This window comes from Alligator mississippiensis, chromosome 3, assembly GCF_030867095.1.
Source record: "Alligator mississippiensis isolate rAllMis1 chromosome 3, rAllMis1, whole genome shotgun sequence".
NCBI classification, from domain to species: Eukaryota; Metazoa; Chordata; order Crocodylia; family Alligatoridae; genus Alligator; species Alligator mississippiensis.
Genome location: NC_081826.1, coordinates 248730577 through 248758306, shown reverse-complemented (window position 1 = coordinate 248758306; position 27730 = coordinate 248730577). Strand labels below are relative to the sequence as shown.

The window sequence follows — 27730 nt, the reverse complement described above, 5'->3', positions numbered from 1 at the left end:
TTTAGTGACCTGTGGGTGCCCACTTCTCACAAGACAATCACTCCCTCTCTGACCTCTCAGTTCTAATCCACAAAGGGAACTCACAAAACACCTTTTGTAGACGAGTCTATGAACTTCACCTCATAATACTACTAGAAACAAAAAAAAAAAAAAAAATCATTGACTGTAGAGATGATACCTTTTATTAGCCCAACTAGATTTTTGCAAGAAAAATTATTTAATTGCAAGCTTTTGGGTACAAGCACCCTTCATCAGGCATAGGAGAAAAGATTGTAAAAGTTTTCCTAGGTAGAAATGAAAGTTCGTATTTCATAGGTTTACACCTTTAACTCTCCTATGAAACATGAACTTTCATTTCTACCTAGGAAAACTTTTACAATCTTTCTTTTCTCCTATACCTGATGATGATGCTTGTGCCTGAAAGGTTGCAATTAAAGATTTTTTTTGTTCCAAAAATCTGGTTGGCCTAATAAAAGATATCACTGCTACAATGAATTCAGATTCCTTCTGCCTCTAGACTGATATGGCTACAACCTGGATACCTAGGCTGAATATAGACGCTGGATTTCTGACATGTTACAACCTGCCTGACATCTAACACACCAGGTCACCTGCCTTTTAGCTGATGACCTGCATTCCTTCATACTTTTCTTTCCCCTTCCCCCCTCCCCTCCTATCTCTTACCCTTTGTCTTCCAAACTTCCACTCGTTTGCATCTTCACAGACATCTATTTACTCTAGCATCTTTTCTACCTTGGAGACCTCAGAACAGCAAGTCTCCTAATGCCTAAGGAAGGGTGTTTGTGCACGAAAGCTTGCAAAGAACTTTTTCCAACTACTTAGCTGTTTTAATTAAAGATATCACATCTACCCAAAGAACCTTGCAGGACTGAACATAAGCATTGACTGCATGGCTGATTATATTCTAGTGGAGATCTCTCTCTCTCTCTCTCTCTCTGCACTGCACAGATGATAACAGACCTCTTTCCTCTTGAAGGTTTTGCTCTTCCACTAATCAGGTTATAATTTCTACTGCACTTAGTTTTTTTTATCCATTCCTGATGATGTCTCTCTGCTCCTATTTTGCAGTCCTCTTCCTTCAAGCAGATTGTTTTTATTTATATGGGGAATTATAGTCAGCCCATTGTTTTACCTGCTACCTGACTAGAGCCATTTTGTTCTTTCCCAGACCCGAGGAAAGGTACCTTGTGCCTACAAACTTGTCTGAGATCTCTCTCAACTATACAGTATGTCCAAAAAAGTCCTGCCTCTTGTAATCTCAGAGTTAGATCTTTTCTTATTAAAAGAGAAGCCACTAGTGCCATCAATCAGACAGACTTACTGGGTGCCTGTACACTAGTGAGCAGGCTGCTCCAACACGCTGTAATTATGGTGCGTTGGAGCAGACTTGATTAATCAAGACTGGTAGAACACAGTAATTACTGTGCTCCAGCCAGCCTGCGTCTCATGCATCAGTGCCCCTGTGCTTCAAAATGGCAGTGGGGGCACCTGAACTAAAGCTTGAACAAGCTTTAGTTCAAGCGCCCCTGCCACCATTTTGAAGCATGGTGATGCTGATGCACAAAACACTGTGGTGCTTTAGAGTGGCTCTTGGAGCTGCTCTAATTAAAGTTCTGCCTCTCACCCCCAAAGCAGGTGTAAAAGTGCCCACTATGATTTAGCATATTACTGTATTTACTCAAATCCAAGATGCATTCCCCCCCCCCATTAGCATAGGGGAGCCCCCTCATCTTGGATTCGAGTACAAGTGGGGAGAGCAGGCAACTGCTGTGGTTCTGACTCTGGCCTTAAGGCCATTCAAGGGCCAAAGCCAGAGCTATAAAAATTGTCTGACCCCACTCAGCCTGCCTCCCTGCAGCATCTGCCTCTCCCCACTACCCTTACTGTCAGGTGCAGCTCCCACTCCACTCCCTCCTTGAGCATGGAGCTCATCATGGATGCTCCATCTCATTTGGGCAATCAGCAGTGGCAGCAGCTCCAAGCCAGTGGATGCTGCTGCTGCTGCTGCCGTGCTTCCATGTGCTCCATGCCTGGGATAAGATGGAGCTGGAGGCATGTCTAACAGTAAGGGGGTGGGGCACTGGGCAGACAAAACAGCAAGCAGGTACAAACAGGCTACAAGGGGGAGAAGTAGTGGGGGGCAGAGGGCAAGGGGGTTGCTTGCCCACCCAGCCACCTGCCCACCCCATCAGCTACCTGGCCCCCTGCTGCTGCTGCTTTCTCTGCAAGGGGGGTTAGAATTTAAGACACTTCTCTGATACTTGGAGGCTATAGATGAAATATTATAACAAATTATACATTTTCCATATACAGAATCTAATTATTGGGGAAGGAGTCCCTCTTCAAATTTGAAGTAGTCTGAAATCAGGGAAATATAGTATTCCTAGCTTGTTAGTTTACCAATTATAGATAAAATACTGGATCACGCCCTGGAAATGCTACCATATCATTTTTGTAATAAAGAGCCCTAAAGAAAACTTGTATTTTTAAATGCCAAAAGGAACAATAGAAAACAAGTAGGTTAGGACATTGAAAGATAACAAAATTGAAGACTGATAGTGACCAAAGATCCCTGTTTCTGGTCACACAATGAGCTGAAATAATTTGCCTTGTTAATATGAGGTCAGGAAGAATGCAGGGCAGATTTGCACCTTGTAGACTACATAAATCTTATGTATATCAGCATGAAGCTTTCATAAGCCCCAGGTTACTTCATCAGATATCTTCAATTAGCTCTCATACTGAATGTTCTTTGCTCCTTTTACATCTTCAACAAATCACTGTTAAAACATAGGCAGTCATAAAAATCCACATTAAAAACGTAACCAACTCATAAACACAGTTCCAATCATATAAAAAAGTGAAATCAACCCACATAAAAAATGTTAATGAAGAGAACCCTTTGTTAAAGTGCTAAAAGAGACCCGCATTATTTAGTATTCTCCATTGAACAGAGTGACTGTTTAAAAAGGAAAAAATAAAAGTGTTTTTTTTTAAAGCTACAGTCAATTTCCAATCTTTTATTCCTATATTTCTAATAGGAAAGGAAAGCATAGTAACTATCGCCATGCCAAGTCAACCCCCAGCCTGAACCCAAAAACACTGCTAGAAATAATGGATGTATACAGAAATCTACGTTTTTCTAATCTATTCTGAAATACCTGCTGGACCTATTTATTTTTTCTTTCCCTCCAAGTTTTCACATAAAGATGAATAGCAAATATATAACATATTTTTCACCTAAATGGGCCACATAAAAGAGTTAGCTCCAATTTAACTAAACAAGTAGCTTCATATTCTTTATTCTGTATACATATATCTAAACCTTACTTAGATAGTAACTCCATACTACAGTTCTAAGCCATGCCAGTTCCTGTGATAAGAGCTCGAGCTTGAAAAAGCTTTTGAATGATGTTCCATTTAGCACTTTGCTGCTCCAGTGTGGATAAGGATTTTTTTTAAAGTGTACTACATATTTGCCCTCAACCATAGCTTGTAACAGTATCTTATAAGGGCACTAAACTGATATAGTGCCATTCATGGAAAGATATATAGACAGAGAAATGTGTTAAGCACTTAATTTCCAAGAAACCTACATGGAATATTGCAAGGCGGAAGTCTTTCCTGTAAAGATCTGAGAAAGAAATTCAGAAACAGAACACATGCATACCGTGGCAGCAGGCCAGTTAGGGTAGCACCTTGGAGACTAGATGGTTCAGAGAAGCATCAGCTTTCACAGGCAACAGCCTACTTCCTAGGATGGATTTATATAGTATGCCAGCCTGCCCTGCCTGTCTGATTTCAGCTACCTACCTCGCTCCACACATGGGAAATAATGAACATGTTTTTCAGTCAAATGACTCCTTTTTTAAAAAATTTGAGCCATTTTTTTTGTTTAAAATAGGAAAATGGCCCATAAAACATTTGATTTTGGGCTATGTTTTAAAAGATAAAAAGGAGCAGACTGTAACTTGAAATGCTGCTAACAGCACTAGTTAGGATCAGTCATGATTAGAGCAGGTGCTGTTTAGATGTCACAAAGCAGAAACTGGCAACCTACAGCCCATGGAGCCAGGGACTTCAGCAACACTTCCAAAGCAAAGAGGTTTTGCTCGTGTGACATCTGGGTGGTAGGGAGAAGTAGTGATGGTGTGTGGGGAGGGAAGTCGTACCTGAATTAGCTCCTCTGCTGCTTCTGTCTTAGAAGTGTTATAAGCACACACTGAGCAGCAGAAAGACATTGTCCTTTTAAAAGAAAAGTTGCTCCATGACAACCAATTCTGTCTTCCCAAAACAGATTACACCAGGGATGTTCAACAGCTGGACTCTTACAGCTGGACTGGGTCAGGGCAGGCTCCCACACTACTCCCTCTACCCATCATACCCAACCTGTGGTCAGACCAGGCACAGACCTTCTACCCTGTGGGGCAAAAAGGTTGGGCACTACTGGATTATATAAAGAGGTAGATTCCTGGAACAAGTCTCCTGAGCACCAGAAGATGGTGCACTCTTTGTACTCCGAGTTAAATAGTTCTTGAATGCTTAAATAATTCTTACTGATGCTGCAGGTACTCTGCCTCAAGTTTCTTCTCTTTGCCACAAAACCTAGTTAGTGGGTACAGTGGAACATGGATATATTGCAGGGTTAGATTTGTAACTCTCCTGTAAAGATGAGGATTTGTTAGGTCTGAGTGGGGGGGAGGGTCTATAGAGTTGCAGCATACAGCTGTGCAAGACTGCCATGGTACTCCAGCTGTTTGCTGTGGCTTTTATTTCAAAGAGCCCTGTTTGTCTGATTAGATACACAGGCTAGCTGACAAGTTCCAGCTGAGTGGAGAAGCAATGTCCTTTGAAGTAAAAAACAGGCAAACAGCTGAATCACTCATTCTTAATTCAGCAACCAACCATGAACCAAGCAGGCCACAAACCACAGGATAGGAATGGTCTGGGTTTTACTATCTCTGTCAGATTTTGATCTGGATGCAAGGCTGAGTTGTCCTGAGGTGCAAATGATCTTGAAATAAATTTATGATATTATTACTCTAGCCCAGGGGCGGGCATGTATTTTGGGCAGAGGGCTGCTTACTGAGTGTCGGCATGCCATCGTGGGCTGCATAACAGGCAGCCTAGGGCAGATAAATGTTCATTTTAAAAATGTATTTAGGGGCCCCACAGGCTGAATAGAATGGCTTGGCGGGCCACATCCAGCCTCTGGGCCGCATTTCGCCCACCCCTGCTGTAGCCCAATGGTGGGCAATTATTTGGGCCTGAGGGCCACATAGGCTGTTTTGGTGAGCTGTTGTGGGCCAGGTCAGCACGCCACCCTGCAACTCACCAAAGTTCCCTGTGTTCGATGGGACCCTCGGGCAGCAATGTTCAGGAGTAAGATGGGCAGTAGGGCTGTGCAAAGCTTTGGTTGCCGATTCAATTCAGAGAGGATTTGGCCCAATTCGGCGGCCAAATCTCCAAATCCAAATTGAATCAGGAGACCCATTAATCTCTCTGAATCAAATCGGAAGCCTCCAATTTAATTCGGAGAGATTCAATGATACGGACATAAATACAGCTTTATATGTTTTTTCTACATACCTCAAGGTACAGGCGAATCGTGAATGCCGAGATGGCGGGGTGGATGGAGCATCCCACGGAGTCCGGGGGGGTCCCCTGCCCACTCAGCGGCAGAGCGTGCTGGAGACCCCCCAGCCCCACCCCAGCGACTGGTGCCTCCTGGGTCTGAAGAGGCACCTGGGGTCTCCCTGCAGCTGATCACTGAGCTGGGGGGGGGGGCAGGGGAGGTCCCCCACACACTCCGCGGTGGACCCGGATGTGGCAGATCTGCTGCCAAGCATGTGGGACCCCCCCACACTCCACTGGGATGCTCCATCCGCCCCACCATCTCAGCTCATAAGTTACGCCTGGTACCTCAAGGTATGTAGAAAAAAACCCAAAACATATAAAGCTGTGTCTATGGATGAATCACTTATTCTCCGAATCAGAATCGAATCTTCAGATCTGGTTGAATAAAATCGGGACAGTGATCCGAATCACTGTCCCCCAAATCAGGCCAAATCCGAATCAAAACTGAAAAGGGCCCACACCCCTAATGGCCAGGGGAGGAGCCACAATCCGTGCCTGCACATTCCTGTGTTGGGTGTGGGTTCCACAGACAGGGGCATGCAGGGAGTGGATCGCAGCTCTGCCCCACCCTCGTCCTACGCTGTCACCACCCCACGATCCCAGCCCTGGCCCCAGATGCAGCTCCCAGCTCGCCCACATACCCTGCCCACGGAGCTCTGAAGAGCTGTGTCCAGGGCTCGGGCCAGGATCTTGGGCAGTGGCAACCTGGGTCCAGGGCAGAGCTGGAAGCTGCTGCTGGGCCTCACTGGGGGGTTTCAGCACCCGTGAGGGGAGGAGGAGGGCTGCGAGACCCTGAGAAACTTATCCTCAGTCTCGCCTCCCCTTGCTCATCCCCTGCCCCAGCCTGGGGCACGCAACCTGCAGGTAGGGGATGGAGGGGGTGGACATGGTGGCAACTCAACACACTGCCATGTACTTGCAGCAGCTAGGACCGGGTCGGGGGAGGTGGTGGCACTGGTGTACCCCCATCCTGTGCCAGCCTGCTCTGGGATGCCTATGTGGCAGTGGCAGCAGCCCCCAGCTCCACTGGCTTGGCACAGGAAAGAGTGCCACAGTGCAGGGGCAGCAGCAGGAGCCCAGGTAAAGGTGCTGCGGCCAGGACCAGGTCTCCAAGGAGACCAGCTCCATCCCCAGATGCAGCTCCCACCCCTGGGCACACATGGTCTCCATGGAGACCAGCCCCCGGCACAGCACCCTCACCAGGGGTCCCACTGTTGCCGATGCCCCTGTGCCACTACGCTGCACACTGCTCCGCTCCATTGTAAAAAAAGAAAATATAATAGAGGTTATTCTTGCAAAATCTACTCCATGCAGACCAGGAAAGCCAAGGCTGCAACTGAACTCCAGCTAGCTTTGAGCATCAAGGACAATAAAAAGTCCTTTTTCAGATATGTGGGGAGCCGGAGGAAAAGCAGGGGCAACGTTGGACCCCTGCTGAACCAGATGGGGCAACTGACAACTGACGCCCAGGAAAAAGCCAACCTATTAAATAGGTACTTTGTGTTGGTCTTTCATCAGCCCCATGGGACGCCCGTGCCTGCTACAGGGCCGGGAAGTCCGGGTGAGGGTGATCCCCTGCCCTCCATTAATGCTGACTTTGTGAAGGAACATCTTGAGAAGCTGGATACCTTCAAGTCAGCCGGCCCTGACAATCTTCACCCCAGGGTACTCAAGGAGCTGGCGAGCATCATAGCCCAGCCTCTAGCGCGGATCTTTGAAAACTCTTGGCGCTCTGGTGTAGTGCCCGAAGACTGGAAGAAGGCCAATGTGGTGCCTATCTTCAAGAAAGGGAGGAAAGTGGATCTGGCTAACTATAGGCCCATCAGCCTGACTTCTATCCCGGGGAAGATCTTAGAAAAGTTTATTAAGGAGGCCATCCTTAATGGACTGGCCGACGCCAACATCTTAAGGGATAGCCAGCACGGGTTTGTTGCGGGTAGGTCTTGCTTGACCAATCTCATTTCCTTCTACGACCAGGTGACCTATCACCTGGACAAGGGAGATGAGATTGATGTCATATATCTTGACTTCAAAAAAGCCTTCGATCTGGTGTCCCATGATCGTCTCTTGGAGAAACTGGCCAATTGTCGCCTTGGGTCCCCCACGATCCGCTGGCTGGAAAATTGGCTCCGGGGTTGGACCCAGAGGGTAGTAATTGATGGAAGTCACTCATCGTGGTGTCCTGTGACCAGTGGGGTCCCCCAGGGCTCTGTCCTTGGACCCATACTGTTCAACATCTTCATTAACGATGTGGACACTGGAGTCAGAAGCGGACTGGCCAAGTTCGCCGATGACACCAAACTTTGGGGCAAAGCATCCACGCCAGAAGACAGGCGGGTGATCCAGGCTGACCTGGACAGGCTCAGCAAGTGGGCGGATGAGAATCTGATGGTGTTCAACGCCGATAAATGCAAGGTTCTCCACCTTGGGAAGAAAAACCCGCAGCATCCTTATAGGCTCGGCAGTGCTATGTTGGTTAGCACTATGGAAGAAAGAGACTTGGGGGTCATCATTGACCACAAGATGAACATGAGCCTGCAATGCGATGCTGCAGCTAGTAAAGCGACCAAAACGCTGGCTTGCATCCATAGATGCTTCTCAAGCAAATCCCGGGACGTCATTCTCCCCCTGTACTCGGCCTTAGTGAGGCCGCAGCTGGAGTACTGCATCCAGTTTTGGGCTCCACAATTCAAAAAGGATGTGGAGAAGCTTGAGAGAGTCCAGAGAAGAGCCACGCGCATGATCAGGGGTCAGGGAAGCAGACCCTACGATGACAGGCTGAGAGCCCTGGGGCTCTTTAGCCTGGAAAAACGCAGGCTCAGGGGTGATCTGATGGCCACCTACAAGTTTATCAGGGGTGATCACCAGTATCTAGGGGAACGTTTGTTCACCAGAGCGCCCCAAGGGATGACGAGGACGAATGGTCACAAACTACTACAAGATCGTTTCAGGCTGGACATAAGGAAGAATTTCTTTACTGTCCGAGCCCCCAAGGTCTGGAACAGCCTGCCGCCGGAGGTTGTTCAAGCGCCTTCATTGAACACCTTCAAGATGAAACTGGATGCTTATCTTGCTGGGATCCTATGACCCCAGCTGACGTCCTGTCCTTTGGGCGGGGGGCTGGAGTCGATGATCTTCCGAGGTCCCTTCCAGCCCTAATGTCTATGAAATCTATGAAAGTCGGTAGGGCTGGTGGCTACCACTGCATGGGCATCCCAGGGTGAGTTGCAGGCGGGCACAGGACAGGGGTGCTGCAGCATTATTTAAGGCGGCCAAGGAACCTGGTAGGCCAGGAAAAATTGCTCTGAAGGCTAGATCCAGTTCATGGCCTTTATTTTGTACCCCCCTGGTCTAGCCTGATTAATAAATCTAGGCTCTTAAAGAGCCCAAATGGAGGTTTAGTTTCCTGTGTAATTCACAGTTGAGACCCAATAGTTGATCAAAGATTGACTCAGTAACAAAGGACATGTCTTCTAGCTATCTAAATGCTCCATCTCCCTTTGAAGGTTGGCTTCTGCATGGATGCAGAATGTATGCGTAAGCATCATAAGTATATCTGGCAACTAATCAATCATTTTGCAATGGAATACACATTTTTTTTCTGAACACGATGCTAAACTCTTCTAGATGCCAGAACTACAAAGGGAATAAGCTCAAATGATTCCAGTTGTACCAAAGGGTAGCCTAACTCTGAAGCCATAAAGAATTTTTGGTCTGCTTTACATTTTTAGAAGGAACAAAGGGCATGATCTTCATACCTCATATTAATGAGCTTTGTATTTTAATTTTATTAAACTTTAATTTGGCTCATTGCATCTACTTCTTCCTAATACTGAAGCCATCTTCTTTAATAGATAAAATATGAACATAATAAAATACTCCCTTGTGAGGAAGCAGAGTAATAGCCCAAAAATTTACAAAGGAACTGCTAAACTGCTAGTTAATTTGTATAATAGAAAGCACCAAAGATTTGTCAACCCTTCCCAGAATTACTCTTACTTTTGAATTCATTGCAAACTTAAACTGAAAACTGAGAAACATGCTTTTGATTTTTTTTAAAATGGCATAAGTGAAAAATGTCATACTTTGATTATACCCCTCGGTAACGAATAGGGATCTACCTAAACTTCACAGGAAGGTGAAGTGGTGCCTCTTTCTGCCACATGTTCACGGCCACCCTCTGCCACCCCCCAGCTTTGCTGAGTGGCTAGGAGGCAAAAACTAGGGCATTAATTGCCTTTCGGCCACTCAGCAGCTGGGGGGGAGGGGGAGGAGCACATGGTAAAAAGAGAGAGATAAAGGCAATGCTGCGCTGTAAGTTTCTGCCATGACTTAGGGAAGTCCCTACTAATGAATACAGCCCTGTAAGGAAATGGGGAAATTTCTTAAATGATAGGAACTGCATTGTGTCGGGGTGTGCTCTGGACCTACAAGCAGCCAGAGGCAAGTTTGAGACACACTTCTAGAGTGTTTCACACCTTCATTGGTGCCCTTCAGCTTTAAACCTCTTTTCCACCTGCTGAGAACCAGCTGAGTTGTGTCAGGAACTAACTCCTTGGCCTGTGGCACCTCAGCCTTACCCATCTCACCAAAGTTTGGCCAGCTCTCAACAGAAGGGATTCTGACAGCTAGAAGAATCATATCCTTGTCTGGTCATGTGCTTGTGAGTCTGACTTTCCTGCCAGGGCCTCATGCAAGTTATCCTGACACGACTTGTTCTCAAGGCAAAGCTTAAGTATAGTTTCTTATCTGGTTATTTATATACATTGCCCATTGGATTCTTGGGGATCCCACAACATGTATATAACTTTCTGTCTTCCTCCCCCGCAACGAAGTTGCACGTTTACCAGTCTAAAAGTCTTCCCTGATCTAATTAAGACTAGGAGAATAGTTGCATCCTTTCAGACATGAAGATTACTAAAATCCAGTATCCTAAAGATACTGTCTCTCACTTAGTTTTCCCACTGTGATAAATGTTCTTCCCCAAACAGCCCACACAGGAATGTGATATTTTTATGGGTCCCCATTTTTAAAATGTAAATTCGTTATTGTTTGGAAGGCCTGGATATTTAACATCCCTTTCGAATGCTAATTTTCAGTGATTACTTTTCTTTAGGCTTTGAGCTTCTCCCAAGGGACTCATTACCCAATCCTGGCCCTATTGCAATTAAAGAAATAAGATTTATATCAAATACCACAATTCATATAAACCTAAGGATGTTAAGGCTGAACACAACTTGATGCTACTTATACGTACAGACTATACATGCCATATCAGTAAACAAACTCAAGGAAACATGCATGACATCCTATGAATATAATGGGACTCATGACACAAGTATTCCTGCAACATGAAATACATGTCCATGAAAACACTGAATAAAGAATTTTGGGGGTCAAGAGTTCCCACCCTATCAGGCTTGTACAGAACCAGCAGATTCAACACCTGCTGCACATACCTAAATCTGTTAGGTTGCACAAAAGTGCTGTGCACTAACAACTGGCACTACACTGGCCCTGTGGGACCACTGCAGGTGTGTGGTTCAAGAGAGACTGAAGTGCCTTAGGTTTTTGACTGTCTGAGACTAGCAAAAAAGTTAGCAACATGCAAAAGATGCATCATTTTTCTCTCCCCCTGGCTGCAAAGAGGGCTGATGTGAAATTCTGAGATGGCTTGAAACCTCAAACTATCAAATACATTACAGTAAGAAGCTTATCTCATTTCCCCACACCTACATCCATCATTACAGCTCACAAGTCAAGCACATTGCTTGCTGCAGCTAAAATGCAATAGCAGTTAAACAACAGTGAAACTATTAATATTGGTAATTAAAATGGCAACAGTAAGACCTCAACATAACCTTTCAAACTAACATGGGTGGGGAGAGTCTGCACTTCTGAGAACTATTGTTTTAGGCCACTTACAGTTTCAGGAAGACAACATTAAATTAGTTCACAACAATAAAAGCTAGATTCCGACTTTCTTCTGAAACTGAAAAACTGTTCTGCTTTGTGATAAAGTCTATGACAAGAGACTGACCACAATCCTCTTGAAATAGCTTCACAGATAACTACTCCAACTGATCCACAAGCAAAAGTGATAGTATCATACATCTACATCAGTGGTTCTCAACCTTTCTAGACTCAAAGCATTCCTCGTTAGACTCAGAGAACCTTTAGGCAATTCCAGCTCTTAGTTTTCATTCTTTCTTTGACTACAGAAAACTAACAGCAATTCTTTTGTTGCAAAAAACTCAGACCACAACAGGGCAGAAAGTTCTTGACACTGGATTTGTATTTAAAACCTCTGGGTTAAGCTTGTATATTGTGTTCACCCATGGCATCCTTGAAAGGATACAAGGGTACCTGTCTGAGAATCAACAGTTTACATCTTCACCTATACAAATTCTGTCTGTACTACACCAAACCAACGCATCCAAAGCAGCATATTGGTCCCACAAAAAATTTGTGATGCAAAAGGCTTTGCTTCTTTATTGCATACATTAATTCCCACCAATTAACAGGTCATGCAAAAGCTTCAGGAAATAGACACAGCGTGCTAGACAGTCACCAGCTTAACTCATGGGAAAGGATATTCCTTTGTATTTAGGCTAAGGCAACCAGTTTACTATTTCGCCCTACAAATCTATAAAAAATACCAGTCTTTTTTAACCAGTGTAAAATTATTTCTCCCTCCATCAGTCCAAGAAACTAACAAGAAGGCATGCCTTAATTCAATGACTGTCACAGGTGAATTTGCATTATAAATTCTTATCAATTTACAGGATACTATAAGCTTTTCAGGTTTACTTGTGTATTCTAATGAGGAAACCTCTACATTACAGAAACAATAATTTATACAACTTCTCTCCATTTTACAAGGAGGATGAGAATATTGGGTAATGTTTTAAAAAAATGCAACAAGAGCCAGTGGGGAGGCAGAGGTAGCGGAGAAGAGGGAAGCGGGAAGGCAAGGGGGATGACTGGTGGCTGTGCCCTGCCGTGACCACCGCCACAATTGCCGTGATCATGGGCTACAGGCCAAAGCAGAGTGGGGGAGCAGCCTCAGCCTGAAGTGGTACAGGACACAGACCCAGTCCCGGCCCAAAGTTGCAGGGGGGAGGTGGGGAGCAGCCATGGCCCCAGCCACTGGTGGGGGGAGGGGGCTGGACGCAGGTCTCTGTCCCTGCCTGCCTCCTTCCCATCATTCTTGAGAGAGAGAGAGTGTAAAATCTCATACAATTTCCCTCGGTCTCTATCCAATTTGTTTTAAGTTAACTTCTTGTTGAACTGCTTTGTTATTTTAGAAAGCGACATATTGTAAATATGCTCTATTAACTAGAAAACAGGGTAGAAATCTGGTTTTACAAGACCATAGCTATTGGTATTCTAGTTTGTTTTCAAACAGGTGTTAATGCTTCTTATAGTTGTGTTAACCATGGTCCATACCCTCTAGCCTCCAAAACACATAAAAGCAACACAAAATCCTGTAGAGCTACACTATCACACCCCACCCATACCATGTTTTCTGGTAGCTCCCAGATCTACCCTGATTCAGCCTCATTTCCTCGTACACATCCTAGAGCTCCATATATAATTGCCAGATCTCAGCCCCCAAGCCCCACTCCTTCGTTTTGAAGCATGATGATATCCTACGCAAGTTCACTGGAAAATTCAGCCCAACTTTCATCCAAGTAGTCTACTTGACAAAATATTTACTTATCAAAACAAGACGTTTCTACACAGAACATGTTCTGGCCTGGACGTTCTCTACTATTATAGAGGCTTTAGCTAAAAAATTCCTGGGGGGGGGGGGGGGGGGGGGGGGCACCAATCCTTTACGTACAATATTTAGAGAAAAATCCAAAGGTTAAAATCAGAAGAATAAATACTCCACTGATGAATGTGATTATTCTAATTTATATTCTAAGGTGGAGTTTTAAACTACTTCCCTCTCTCTGTTAGAGGCTACTTTATTATATCCAAGTAGTCTTCTAGGCTGCTGGTGAAGAAAGAGAATTCACTTAATTTCTTCCATTTGCAACAGGTTCCATACATGCAGGTTTCAGAATCTCTTAATGTTATGGCCATCTACTATACAGAAAGGACAGAAAGCACTTGTATTTTAGCACTTCACTTGTCTGCCCCAGACCTTACAAGAAAAAGGTTTATTAAGAAATGCTCCTACAAGCATGGGGGAGCAAAAGCCAGACCGTGGGAATCTCTTTAGAGGTTACACAACCTTTTTCATACTGATGTACTGGCTTTCTTCGATCATGAAAAAGAACAGTTGTTCTTCAGAGTTACTGGACAGTAAAGAAAGATTCACAAAAATGATACCACCACTGAGACTGGCCGTTTTATAAAAAATTTCCGAAAACGTCTTATTTTCATCTTTGATTTCAGGTACCATAAATGTGAAACTTTATTCTGATAGGGAGTCCTATTAAACCCAAATATTTAAACAGAAGAAAAGAAACTAAATGGCTTCTGAAAGCTTAAACTGGTTGAACAAATGTGTTCCCATCATCCACTGTAGAAAAGTGTATTTTCCCCAGGTTGAAGCAATTTCAACTCCGATTCCGAATGGCTATTCTTCCACCAGACTGCTGAACTTCGGAGAACTCCTTGGAAGAGCCCAACTGAGTCATCTCCAGTCAGTCCACGTATGCTAGGTACAGGCATCTCATCTTGAGCTATGCCTTTATTTAGACCAAATCATTCTCAAAAGCATCTACCACAGAGAGCTGTCAAAATGATTAAATCCTCTGCTCATGCACCTGACGTCTCAATTACAAGCATATGAGCATCCCCATGAAGAAGATGAAGAGCAAGTCAAGTTAGACCGGCAGTTCTCAACTCAAGTACATCCTCCTTGTAAAATTTAAATCGAGACCCCCTCAGCTTTTGCTGCGTGTCTGACTGAAGATAATAGGGGCACAGGTTAGAGCTGTGTTGGTCTACGGACATGGGCAGACAGTGATCTTTGGGTAAATATGATAGCTTTTATTACACGGACTCAAGTTAGTTGGGACTCATATGACGGATTCCTGTTTGAAAGATCTGGGTTTATTTGCTAGACCCCTTTGCCCACCCAGCAGCGCTCATGCCATGCAGCAGTCCTGACAGGATGTCAAGTCACCCAAGGGTGCTGCTGCAGTGCCCTGAGCACCCCCGAGTTGGGACCCTGACACGACCGACAAGTCCCCTGGCTCTCGCGGGCAGTGACGGAGGAACTTGTGGGAAACCCCTGTCAGACACAGGGCGCTGCGCGAGGCGGCCTCGCTGCCGGTCCCCGCCTCGCCTGATGGGACAAGGGGCACCCGGATGCTCAGGTCCAGCACCCGACCGGGGGGGGTGAGGACGGGAGGTAGGTGATCCTAGACCAGGGTTCGCGAGCGCCGCCCGCCGCCGCCCGCGCCACCTCCACACTCACCATAGCGCCCCGCTGCCAGCCACATCACACTTCCGGCAGCAAAGGGGCGGGACCGGAAGACATAGGAGCCTAACTTCCTTCTGATTGGCCGGACAGATGCCAGCCTCGCAAGGCCGGGCGCCGCTGAGCGTTCTGATTGGCGCGGGGGAGCGATGAGGGGTGGGAACGCGGAGAGGCCGCCGCGGCCTGCGATTGGCTGTGCTGAGGCCCGCGGCGAAAGCGGCCTTTCCAGGGCACCGGAAGCGGCGGCGCCTGAGCGAGGTAGGCAGCGAGCGACGCGCCCCTCCCCCGCTGGAGCTTGGGGGAGCGCTGAGGCGGGGGGAGCCCTTGCCCCGCCCCCGAGTGAGGCAGCAGTGCGCGTGCGCCCGCTCCCCGGGTTGGGAGAGCGCAGCTCGGCTGAGCCGGGCAGTGCCGGGTCGGGGCCCTCTCCCGGCTCCAGACCTGGTGTTGACGGGCCGTAATGGCCTGGGGCCCCATTATGGTTCCGCCCCGCAACCGATGTGAGTCGAGGCCGCCCCTGGTTTGCTTTGTGCGGCTGAGGGAGCGGGTCGAGACCTCCCCGCGCCGTCCGCCTTTCTCCTGTCCCAGTCCCAGGGGACGCCGGGACTGAAGAAAGCGGCCCCGGGCCTGCAGCAAGGCTGTGCTGTCCTGGGGCCCTACCACGCGTTGCCTGCACCAGGCTCGTGGCGACTCGCGCAGTACACGTAGGCGGCCACAAGCGCCAAGTCGTCATGCAGTTGAGAAATGAGTCGCGCAAGAAGTTGAGAGCGGCCCTAGGTTCAGAGTCGTGGTCACACATGGAAAATGAGCCTCCTGCTCTAGAAAAGAGCCAGCTGGCTGTTTGGGGAACGGCACCAGAGCTAGTTTCTATCCAGCTGTCATTTGACCATGTAGTAGGGTTGCCAACTCTTTTTGAATCTGTCTGGGGCCGTTTCCAGACTGCCAAACGCAACGTGAACACGCCCACGTGCTTGCGTGTATCAGTGATGGATTATGGTGCGTAGACTTTAGGTCAGGAAGGCAAATGCACCTGATTATTACATTAAAAAAACCCCCACTGGATTACTGTATAAATTGGAGTCAACGTTTTTATTTTAATGAATGCCTTATCATTTATCTCCCAGGTGACTCTCAGCAAGCTCCTGGAGATTTATGTCTAATTACTGGAGACTCCTGGAGGGTTGGCAATGCTAACATGTAGCAGGGCCCTTCACCTTTGCACTTAGTGGGACTTCGTGGTGCTTGTAGACATGCAGAGCACTGTCTCTGATGCGCTGTACTGTAATTATGATGTGTCAGAGCAGACTCAGTTCATCGAGTCTCGATGAATTGAGTCTGCTGGAGCATGCTAATTAGCACACTAGCAGCCTTGGGGGCTTGTGTATTCAGCATCCCCATGCTTCAAAATGATGGCAGGAGCTTTTTAACTAAAGCTCATCAAATGAGCTCTAGATAAAGAGCACCCCTGCTAGCATTTTAAAGCATGGAGATGTTGGATGCATGAGATGCTGTGGGTGCTGTAATTAGAGTGGGTCTCTGGAGCTGCTCTGCTTGACACCCCTGCCCCCCCAGCACGTGTAAAGATGTCCAATGTGACCAATTTCCCACAGGTATGCAGTGCTGCCTTGCAGCCCTGAAGCTGACTACCTGTATTTATTTTCAAGATCCTAGGAGCCAGAGGCTGTTATTAAAAGCCTTGGGTTTGGCTTCCCTTGTTTTTGAGACTCGCAACAGCTTTCCCTATCCCTGTTTCTGGCTCACTTAAAGGGAGTAAAATTACAATGCTGACAGATGGAACTAGCATGTAGTTTACCTGAGTACAGTTTGTCACAACCCAAGGGTGTGATTTTTGTTTGTGTGTGCTTCGGCACTGCTGAATTATTTCCCGCCACTCATAGCTTTCTTTGCAGGGTGCATTTCTGAGCTGCAGAAAGGAGATGCACGTTGCAAGGAGTTCCCGCCATTTGTATTCAGATTCGTGCCCCACTATTGGTCAATTCTAAATTATTCCTACGTGGCTGCTAGCGATTGGCTTGCTAGCCGTATAAGAGGCTTGAGTGGTTTCCGCCCAAGTTGGAGGACTCCACGACCATCAGGTGGAGGAGAATTTCACGTCTCGTGAAGATCTCTAAGCGCTGTGGAGCCTATCGGACCCAGCGTGTATTTCAAGAAGGCTATAGGGGTCTGATCAGCCTCTTGCCTCTCCCCGTCGCCGCCTGATCCCTCGACGTACCCTTCCCTGCACACAAAGTTCCACGGAGCCTAGCAAACTTCATGTGAGTGAATCCAGAGCTCTACCCGGGGTTCGAGTCCTGCAGATTTTTTTCTTCCCGTCGCTGAAACCCCATTGCGACGTACTCCTGAGGTTTTTGTTCATCTCCTGTCGCCGAAACCCCATTGCGACGTACCCTAACGTTCTGCAGGTTCGAGTTTTTTGTTTTGTTTTGTAACCGCAACTCAAGCAAGTTTTCCTGCCTGTACCGCGACCATCTTTGGTGTAAGTAAAATAATCTTAAATCAACCACTAAGCATCCATGCCTAATTCTAGCGTGCCACCTGTCTTCCCCCACCCGGCGTGTCCGGGCTGCTGGCCACAGCCCGCCGTACGAAAAAAGGGCCTCGGACCGCTCCCGGTCCGCACACAGTTAAAGATAAATAGTGAGATTATGCATGTTACACAGATAACCAGTATTTATTATTTATAAGAAAAAAGCAACAAATTGGGACTGGCAGTATGGGTCTAAGGGGAATGCATTGTGGTTGAAATCCTGCAATTAGAAACTTGTCCATCTCTTTGGAAGGGGAATCAAGCATTTTTCTTCCCTTGATATGTTCACTAACTCATACTAGTAACATCTTGTTGCTTGATGTCCTGTGACAATCAAGACAAGGTGGTGTGTGCAGCTGCTGTGTGTGGCATGTTATAGATTGGGGAGGGGACAGGCAGTATCGTGGCAGGTAGTGCAAGGAGCAGATTGGGCCGGGATTGCAAGTAAGGAAGCAGAAATCAGAGCAGCAGATTAGGCTGGGGGCACAGGGCTCGGAGCAGATTGGGCAGGGGAAGGCAATTGCAATGGAGAGAGTGGGGCTAATTTCTGGCACAACTGCAAAAAAGATTGGCACCCACTGGACTAGATTGGTCTATGAAAACTTAAATGTATAATGGATCTTCTTTACATTATACCTACAATCGTAGAATAGTGTCCAATCTGTGAACAGATGTTTATATGGTTGATCTTACATTATAGGGTGAACTCATTGTATTATATAACCCAAGATATGTAATAACTGCACACATATGTAAGGGTTACATTTTTACCCCTTTTATCTATATCTATTAAAAGTCATGAATTTAAATCCTATAGATGTTTAAAGTAGTCTGTGTGCTATATAGGTTGTTGGCTTAATTAAAACATTACATTTTTAAGAAACATTTTAGATTATAAATTCTATAGAGAGACTTGCATCTGGCAGCTGGTTTTAAAGAAGGTCTACCTCTACCATCGGGCCTTTGAAATGGATAGTATTTAATTTGTTGGCTCACCATGAAACAGATGTGGTGTTTGTTTTTTAAACGGAGTATTTTTTTAAGCAGTTAGCTTTGATCCTCTGAGGAATTCCAGGAAAACAGGACTATATGTGTGAAGGCCAATTTGGAGTCGAAGAGTTTCCTCACGATTATAATATATTTGCAGCAAGGTGCCTACATTTGATGTCATGTCTTCTGAAAGTTTATTACACCAATAACCCAATGTTGCCCTTTCCAAGACTAGTGATTCTTAAAGAATGGGAAAGGCTATATCCATGCTTCAAAATGATAGTTTTATTTTGGGTTCTCTTTATTAAGGTTTACTATTTAACTGCAGTACATTGTTTTCAGCCTAAGTTGTTATACAATGCAAACGTTAGTTTCTTTTCTTCACTGGGCAATGGGGAAGAAGAATTACACTCCTCCTGTGGGAGATAGAAGGTTAACAGTTGATATGAGCAAATACTCCTTTAGGAAGTTGCACAATGGTCAAGAATGGAAATACAAACACAGTTATACTGAATGTAGGCAATCTGCTGTTTAAACAACCATTTAAACATAACTGACATACACGTATCAAAAGGTCAGAGGTCCTTTTGAACCTAAGATTTTTTTTTCGTAACTAACAGTATACAAGGGAGCAGAGTAGATAATGGGGCATCCAACTGGTTTGCTCCCTAGCCCAAATGACCAGGTTGTGGTTGACTGGCCAAAGACCTCTTTAGGACAAATCTAGAGCAGGGCTTGAACTTGTGTTTCTGGAGCAGGAGCAAGGTGCATCACTCTGCCACTGCATCCCTTAAAATAAATATATAAAGCACTTAATGTGTTTATATATTCTGGCTTTGCCTTTTCAAAGAACCCAGATTAATAGTTCACGTGATTTCAGTTTTCCAGAAAAGGACCCTAAATTTCAATTTCTAATTTGCAGTGTATTGATATTGATATCTGGAACTTTCTGCTAAAAGATTGGTAAACAGAATTCAGGCTAGGTTGATTTATATTAGTTTTTATTTAAATTACTGGTTTTTGTCATGGTGTTAAGCAGCAAGCAAAACTTAATTTAAATAATCAATTTTAAATCTTGTTTGCATTGGCACTTTTTGGTTATTTTTCAATAGATTTGCAACTAAATCCACTTTGATGCTAGTTCTGCACCTTTTGCTAGTCATGAACATTATATATGCATTTAACAAATTAGTTAAATTATACAGCTTATTCATCAGATTCTTAGTCTCTGCATTATATTAGAAAATGATGAATGGCATGCTTTTTATAGATTAAATAGATTTTTTTTACTCATACTTTTTTCAGGTAAAGTTTGGGTACTCACTGGAATGTAGTTAAATATGCAGAAAATTCACTTTTTCATTCTTGTATTAATATAACAAAATTATGTTAAAATTGTTGATACATGAGAAAAAAGATTATCAAAACTTGTTTACAATTCAGAATAAATGACTTCTGAAATAAAGCAATAATTGTAGCTGATGAGTTAAGCTGATTTTTTTCCTTGTCATCATGCCCTGGATTTTAAAATTCATCATCTTCTGCATCTCACTCCTAGTTTTATTTAAATATTGAGAGAAGGAAAACAGAAGGATTTCTAGCTTTTTATCTCCAAATCAAATCCTTCACTTTGAATGAACAAGTCATTCAACCAGATTAAACTGAATAAACTGAAAGGAAGAAAACATTCTTTCTGCACCTGCAGAAGAGGCTACAACTGTCAAAATTTGGTTTATCACTTCAGAAAAGCCTGGTTCCAGATGCTCAGTGAGTTTCTGCAGTTCAGTCCTTTGCCTTCTTAAAACTTTAGCAGTAATATAATTCAATTTTAATTATTTTGATAGATTCTAGTAAATTTAGGCCTAATAGTATTGTCATAATTTCAAATAGATTTGTTTAAGATACATTTAACATAATGATCATATTTTAAATTTAAAAAATATTTAATTTCTGTATTAAAACATGTATTTCTCTCTGAAATAACTGTAAGTGATCTCCACTGTACCGTTTAAATGTCTACCAATTTGGACTAGTAGGAGAATTAGACTGTTGTATTTGGTGATAATTTGAAATTACAGAGGACATATAAGGATGTAAGTATGTAGTATGTGCCAATTAAGCATTAATGATCTGAATGCTGAGAACCTCAACGATATGCCATTTGAAAGTTGGCATGTCTAGCAGCACAGTACTTCCTAGGATGATTCTGTGGCATACTGATTTAAAGATTGCCTCCTTCTGAGCCTTTAACATAAAAGTGTACAGCTTTTTCCTCACAAGTTCCTCTACCCAGCTGTTGACTGGGTTTAGCTTAAGTTGAGGCACCTAGGCAGACTGCAATCTTATATGAATCAAATGCCCACACATTAGATAGCATTTGTTTTTTTAAAGAGGTAAGTGGTGTTTGGCTCATTTCTTAAATAAACAAGCAATATATGCCTTTCTGCTTGCTAGGCAGACAAGGTTCCTTGGGTGAATCTGATATCTTTTATTAGACCAACCCAAATAGTTGGAAAATAATTATTAGGCAAGCTTTTGGGTTCAAAAACCCTTCGTCAGGCTAAGGAAGTTTCAGCAGAGCACATACCAACTGCTGAAACTTCCTTAGCCTGACGAAGGGTTTTTGAACCCAAAAGCTTGCCTAATAATTATTTTCCAACTATTTGGGTTGGTCTAATAAAAGATATCAGATTCACCCAAGGAACCTTGTCTGCTTATGTCCTTAGACCAACACAGCTACAACCTACACCCCTTTCTGCTTGCTATAATGTTGAATACAGTTACTACTGAAGGGATTGTTCAGTGTTTACATAATTTAAGCCATATACCATAGTGAAATTTTGTTGCACAGTATCTATAAAGAATATGTACAAATATTGTGTGCGTGATGCTGTTACTTTTTAAAATATCCCTCGACATTCCTTCTATATTTTTATAAAGTGAAAAATTATCGTGACAGCAAGAAGAGCTGTTTTAGATTGTTTTGATAACAACTAAAACTAGACTGAAGTTAAAAGTACCTGGGCTCTTGGCATGACATACTTACACGTATGATTAGAAAACAAATGTGTGTTCACCAGGATAAAATCAGTATACAATAAGAAAAGCAGTATACCTATATCCTAAGATGTGCTGTGAACCTTGGTTTGTATAATTACCAGGGCTGCTCTTAGAAGTCTTGAAAATGAGGGGGGAGTGCAGCCCTGAATCTACCCAGCTTCTGACATTTTCAAAGCTTGTAACATCCCCCAACAGCTACTTTCCTTTTTTCTGATTCTGGTGCAGGTAAAGTTATAGACAGTGGGGCCCATTTGTGATATGTACTTAAGTTATTTAAGCTGTTGTTTGTTACATATAAGCAATAGTCAGCAAATTGGGACTGGTATTGTATTCTGCAGTTGAACAAATTTATTCACAAATTCAGTAGGCACATAAGAGGAGTGTGCCATACTGTGCAGTTAAAACTTGCCCATCTCTCTGGCAAGAGGGGATTAATTTGTTGTTTTCCAGAACATTCCGATTTATGATAGGATAAGATTAAAAGAAGCATTTGGTCCTCCTTTTGTTTGTGTTCTAACTCATGGTCTTACTATCTTGGGGTTTGATATACTTGAATAGACAAGAGAATGTTTAAAGGCCTAAGGAGACTTGCTACAAATCTTGGTTTGTATAAATTTGCACAAGTACGTTTGTAAAGCTGGAAATAAGGATATACCACATACCAGTTTCTTAGTTTTCTTTTATACCATCCCTGACATGGTAGGATGCCTTAAAATACAGGTGTAAAATGTGTGAAATTTTATGTTCATGTAGTTTGCTACACCTACATATTTATCTAACCTTCTAAGGTGGCCTAAGAAAGATGACAGGAGTATCAATAATGTGTGTAACATTGGGACATAACCTATATAGAAGCAAGGTCTGCCAGTTTGCAACAGTAGATGATATGACATTTCGAAGAAACTCATTTGCTTTGAAATCCCATCCCCTGTCATCAACCCTAGATGCAAGCAGTGAATCTATGATGATGCCAGAAACCTGCAATAGGGTACCATGGATTGAATGTGGGTAACTACTGCATTCTGGTGAGCCACCATAATTATAAATGTACAAAAAGCACATGGAGTACTGAATTCGAATAAAAAATCCTGCATCTTCCTGGCACGTACCAGCTACAAGAATATGTGGGGTGGTGCTTTATAAATTTAGTAGTGTGAGTACGCATGATAGTGACACTGAAGCAGTAAGTGTTGCGCACAGACTTAATTAGCGCCTAATTAATTAGGGTCGCTCAATGGGCGGCTTCCCCCTACAGTGCAGCAGCAAATGAGGAGGGGGTCTTTGGCCCTGAGATAGATACGCCCCAGTCCATCTGTTAACTATCACCACCAAATCCACCTGGTAATTAGTTATGATTTGATTAATTAGGACTCGCACTAAGATGTTACTGACACGAATCAACAGTTTATTATAAAACTAACAAGAACAGGTAAGTATCATATGCTATGCAACTACACAGGAACCCACTTAGTCCTAACAGTCACTATAAATTCTAATTACCTATCAAATCCTATATTGCCTATACTTATCTTAATACCAATGCTATACAAATCCTTATCCAACAATATCCAATTACAACAACAGTAAGAAGGCTAAACTTTATTATAAGGGAAAGGGGAACTTTATTCAGTTCGGCTCCGGTCACTGGGGTAGAGATGACTGCATCTCAGGCAGTGGTTTCTGATGTTCATTGGACACACGCCGAGAATAAGACCCCCAACAACCCAGAAGGGAAGAACAGGATAGGGTAATGCTTACTGATCAAAGCAGAGGGCCGCTACTTTATGCGGTAGACACACTCGGAGGGAAGAGCCCAGGGAGCCAACCCTTTCTGCTCTGGTGGCAGACAGAAGATCTCTCAGGGTAAGGGCCCCTGGGACCCACAGCGACTGGGCTCAGCACCAGGAACCTCCGCATTTATATATAAATCGAAGTGAATATATATATATATAGTGTGTGTGTGTGTGTGTGTGTGTGTGTGTGTGTGTGTGTGTGTGTGTACTATATATATATATATAGTCCAGACACACACACCGAACTTTGCCCACACACACCCTTTATAGTAGGTGTGTGCACAGCTCTTACCTGTGCTCTGCTCACATCACAAAATCTGCACCCAACACCCTTCTCAGATGCCTTACATCACTCTTAGCAGGGTAACGTTATCTGGAATTCACATGGTGATGTACTTAGACCCAAATTTTTGCCACAACATAAGTTCCTCTGGCTTATGACAGGGAACAGATCTGTAACAGTATTGGCTCTTGTGCTTTGAAATTGCTGTTTTCATAAAATGATGAGGGGGAGGGGGGCATGTAAATGTCACCCCCATGTTATAGCATGAATTTCTGTGGATGACATAAGTATCCTGCAGGGGTTTCACAGAGCGGGGTTTGACAAGAATGTTAAGGCACAAGAGAAATTGTGAAGGATAAATATGGTGGGCCAGACAGGTGTCCACATGTGGTACCATTCCATCCTGCCATGTTTATGCTGGGGTTACATACAATATGTTTGGAGAAGGCAGCTGGGTTGTTGCCTGTCATTCATCAGAAAAACACAAAAGTTGTCTTTTGTGTCTCTTATCCACCTTGATCTACATGGTATTGAACTTGGGATACCTCAGACATACAATAAGCAAGGTGCAAGTTGATATATCGCATGAGACAGATGCAAATGATGGCAGCACATCATTATTGCAGCATTGTATGGTGCCTCGGTCTCATTACTACAGTGTGTACAGAACTATAGGTCAGTGACATGGTTAATGACTATGAGTGATACTGTGTAGAACAGCAAGTGTCATTCCTTAAAACATTAAAATCCTAAAAAAGTCTCTAAAGAAAATCCTGCTTATGTCAGCAGTTTTTGTTGCTGCTTATGTCAGTCAGACTTGCTGACTCAGGTGGGATGCTGCGCATTGGTCTGTGAATTATCCAAAAGAAAGGACATTTCTAGAACAAGCATCACTGCAATATTTGGTATCGGATGCCAGATCAAAAGGGATCAAATTATTAAATGTATTTTTAAAGTATCTGAATGCCAAATTAAACTAAACATATTTATTAATTGCTCAGTAGGATTTTTAAAAGTATCTCAGTATCTAATTCGTGCTGATTCTAGTGGAGTTAGGCACTTCTGAAAATTCCCCTATACACCCATCTGCATCTTTAAATATCTTAATACCTTTAAGATGTTTGACCTGCAAGTCTTATATTATTTCAAATCTTGTGACTTGAAGAACAAGGCCAGGGATGTTACACATCTTTTAAAAGAAGACTGTACAAAGGTAGTCCTTCACTGACAATTTTTGTTTCTTAAATGAGCAGCCTTGCCCTCTGAATTGTATTGTTTTGTGTTGGTGCTCGTCAGGTTATGTGGACATATATGTGGGTGTCTGTAGCCATTACTGTCCTACATCTATGTAAACATGAAGTGACCCTCATTAGATCAATCATCTTCGTGTCTAGATGTCTGGTACCTTTCTCCGTTATTTGGATATGGGAGATTTTAGACATCTCTAGTGGATGGAAAAATATAAGCAACACATTAAATAAATATACTTCATGCCTGAAAGCTTGTCTACTATTTCTCCCAGTTGGTTCCGTAAAAGATAACATCAAAAAACCCCAACCCTTGCTTTTCACATATATCCTGGACCATCACAACTACACTCTAACCCTACTATAGTAAAAGCTCTGTTATCCGGCAACTCCCAGGAATGGGGAATGCCGGATAACAAAATATGCCTGTTAATTGAGAGGCTCTGGCCGCCGCTGCTTCTGCTGCGTCTGGGGCGTCCCGCTGCCCCTCTCACGGGCCCCGCGGGACAGGGAGACAGGCCCCACACAGCCTGTTATGCCCCCAGGTCGTGGGGGCTCGGCAGTGCAGGCTGCTTTGCCCCAGGCCATGGGGGCTTGGAGAAACTGGAAGTGCCATGGCGGGCACTTTATCTTACAAGCCAGCATACTGGTTAGGGCAGCATGCTGGCTTGTAAGATGCCGGCTAACAGAACTTTTATTGTACTTGATATTTTATGAGTTCTGGGCCTTTTAAACCAAATATTTAATCAACCTATTAGATAAAATCATTTATTTTTTCATGAGGGGCTTTACTGGTATTCTGTAGAAAATAGATACATTTTATTGCCACCGTGTGACACGGGTTACTAAACAAGGTGGATCTATGGTCTGACTCGGTAAATGGTAATTCTTATGTTCTTAAAGAGAGTAGTCCATAAAAGGAACAAGATTTAGCTAAATTTTGCTTTGTCTGTTGTGGGGAGAACCAAGCGGCTTAGAACAAATAGGTACAATCAATGTGAGCTTAGGTTCAAATGTTCTCTTAACCCACCACCGTGAATAATAAGGCTCAGATGTTATCTTCTTAGCTGCCTATCTGGCAAACAGGTCAATGCTGGTCATAGATACCAGGGAAGCTGTAGGTGTCAAGTGTGCGTAAGCCTAAATTGTGTTATAGACTAGATCCTGGTATGTATGTAGGCTAGCACGCTGTAAGATGATATCATGTTGTTGCTGGCCAAAACACCATATATTGTTGGCAGTACTGTTTAAATTGCTGTTTAAATTGCTCCTTTTTAAAAACCCCAGAGTACATGAGGCCCAAGAGCAGCATTTCAAAAATAAAAGTTCATAAAGCACTAGGGATCAGATAATTGTTTAAATTCTAAATATTATTATTATTCTAAATATTATTACTTTGTTTTGCTTTAAGGAGCAAATTGAAAATTACCTCAAGGGCATGGATTTTATTCTAAAGATAAGGTTTACTTAGATTCTTTTCCTGACTCTGCACCTGAGTTGTGTAACCTAGAGCAAGTCACTAGGCTTATCCATGCCTCTTCTCCACCAGCCTCTGTACAGGTTTGATAACACTATAAAGTGTTTGAGTTTTTTAAATGCAAAGAAGATTATTAGAATTAACTAGCAAATTGCCCATCAAGAATGTTGGGGGGAATGGGGCAGAGCCCTGTGTCCAGCTCTGTGCCTTCCCCCTTCCCCTCCCCCACTCTGGGTCTGACCCCACTCCCTCCTCCTTACCCCTACCACTCTGGGTCCAGCCCCACTCCACCCTCACCCCTCCGTCACTCCAAGTCCAGCCCTGCTTTACCCCCCTGCTCCGTGTCCACCTAATCCATGTCTGTCTCCCTCCCTCCCAGCCCGCCGCTTCCCACTCCGTGCTGGGTGTTCTCGGGGTGGTTGAGCCCAGGTGTCGAGGGAGCACCGCCATTGCGATCCCCACTCCCTTCGCCCTCAGGCATGGAGGCGGGGGAGGGGGAAGCCCCAATGCTCGGGCTGCCGGGGCGTGTTTCCTGCTGCCACAGACTTCCCTGGCAAGGGTGCAAACTTGGGCATGCGCAGCCCGGGCCGTGCCACCAATCGCTGCCCACCCTCTCGGCGGTGCATGTGCAGTTGGCCAAAAGCATTACGGACAGGCAGACAGATGCACAAACAGACAGACTAAGCCTTTTATTATATTAGATTTTTAAAGCTATTTCCATAATAGAGGCAGGTGCATTCCTTATATGAGATACAAAATATTTACTAGATTAGGTATAACTACAATTCACATGGGCTGAGGAGAAATTTAGAAAATAAATGATTAAGTTATTTTTGTTCGTTGATCTAAGTAAATAAATCTAACTAGCGTATCTGATGAGAAAACTTGTTAAGTTAAGCAATTAGATATTTTCATCATATGGATAAGGAGAGACGATCAGTATTACTCCTCCCTCAGAGACACCTTAGTAATTTTACAAAAGGTACTGCGGAATTGAAAGTTTTGAGAATTATTGAAATAATACAAACAATCCTACATCTGCTGTACAGACTTGTAAATGAGTTTTCAATCTAACATTGTATGTATGGGTGTCCCCAAACAGACCAGATGGATAGATCAGAGATGGTAAAAAAATATGGGAGTCTGATCTGTGACTGTGCAAGTGAACCAGTTACAGCAAAGACTGAGAACTTTTGTGCTCCTGAGCAAGAACTTTGCCAAATTGCTTATTATCTTGG

At 44.0% G+C, this 27730-nt stretch overlaps 2 protein-coding genes across 9 annotated transcripts in view; one reads left to right on the top strand and one right to left on the bottom strand.

The window, feature by feature from the left end:
• The window catches only part of TMEM167A (transmembrane protein 167A), a 41677-nt gene extending 26501 nt beyond the window's left edge, over nt 1-15176 (bottom strand). The window contains exon 1 of the mRNA XM_006263827.4: nt 15095-15176. Within this exon, the coding sequence (XP_006263889.1) occupies nt 15095-15097 (3 nt within the window). The 5' untranslated portion in view covers nt 15098-15176. The remainder of the gene's footprint in view (nt 1-15094) is intronic.
• A 96-nt stretch (nt 15177-15272) lies between these two features.
• Nucleotides 15273-27730, top strand: part of XRCC4 (X-ray repair cross complementing 4) — a 333742-nt gene continuing 321284 nt past the window's right edge. For 7 of the 8 annotated variants that reach the window (XM_059725055.1, XM_059725054.1, XM_059725052.1 and 4 more), the window contains exon 1: nt 15273-15355. The gene's annotated coding sequence lies outside the window, so the exon portion shown is untranslated. Of the gene's footprint in view, nt 15356-15475; nt 15595-27730 lie in introns of those variants that run through there. The other variant, XM_059725051.1, reaches the window with a different exon arrangement.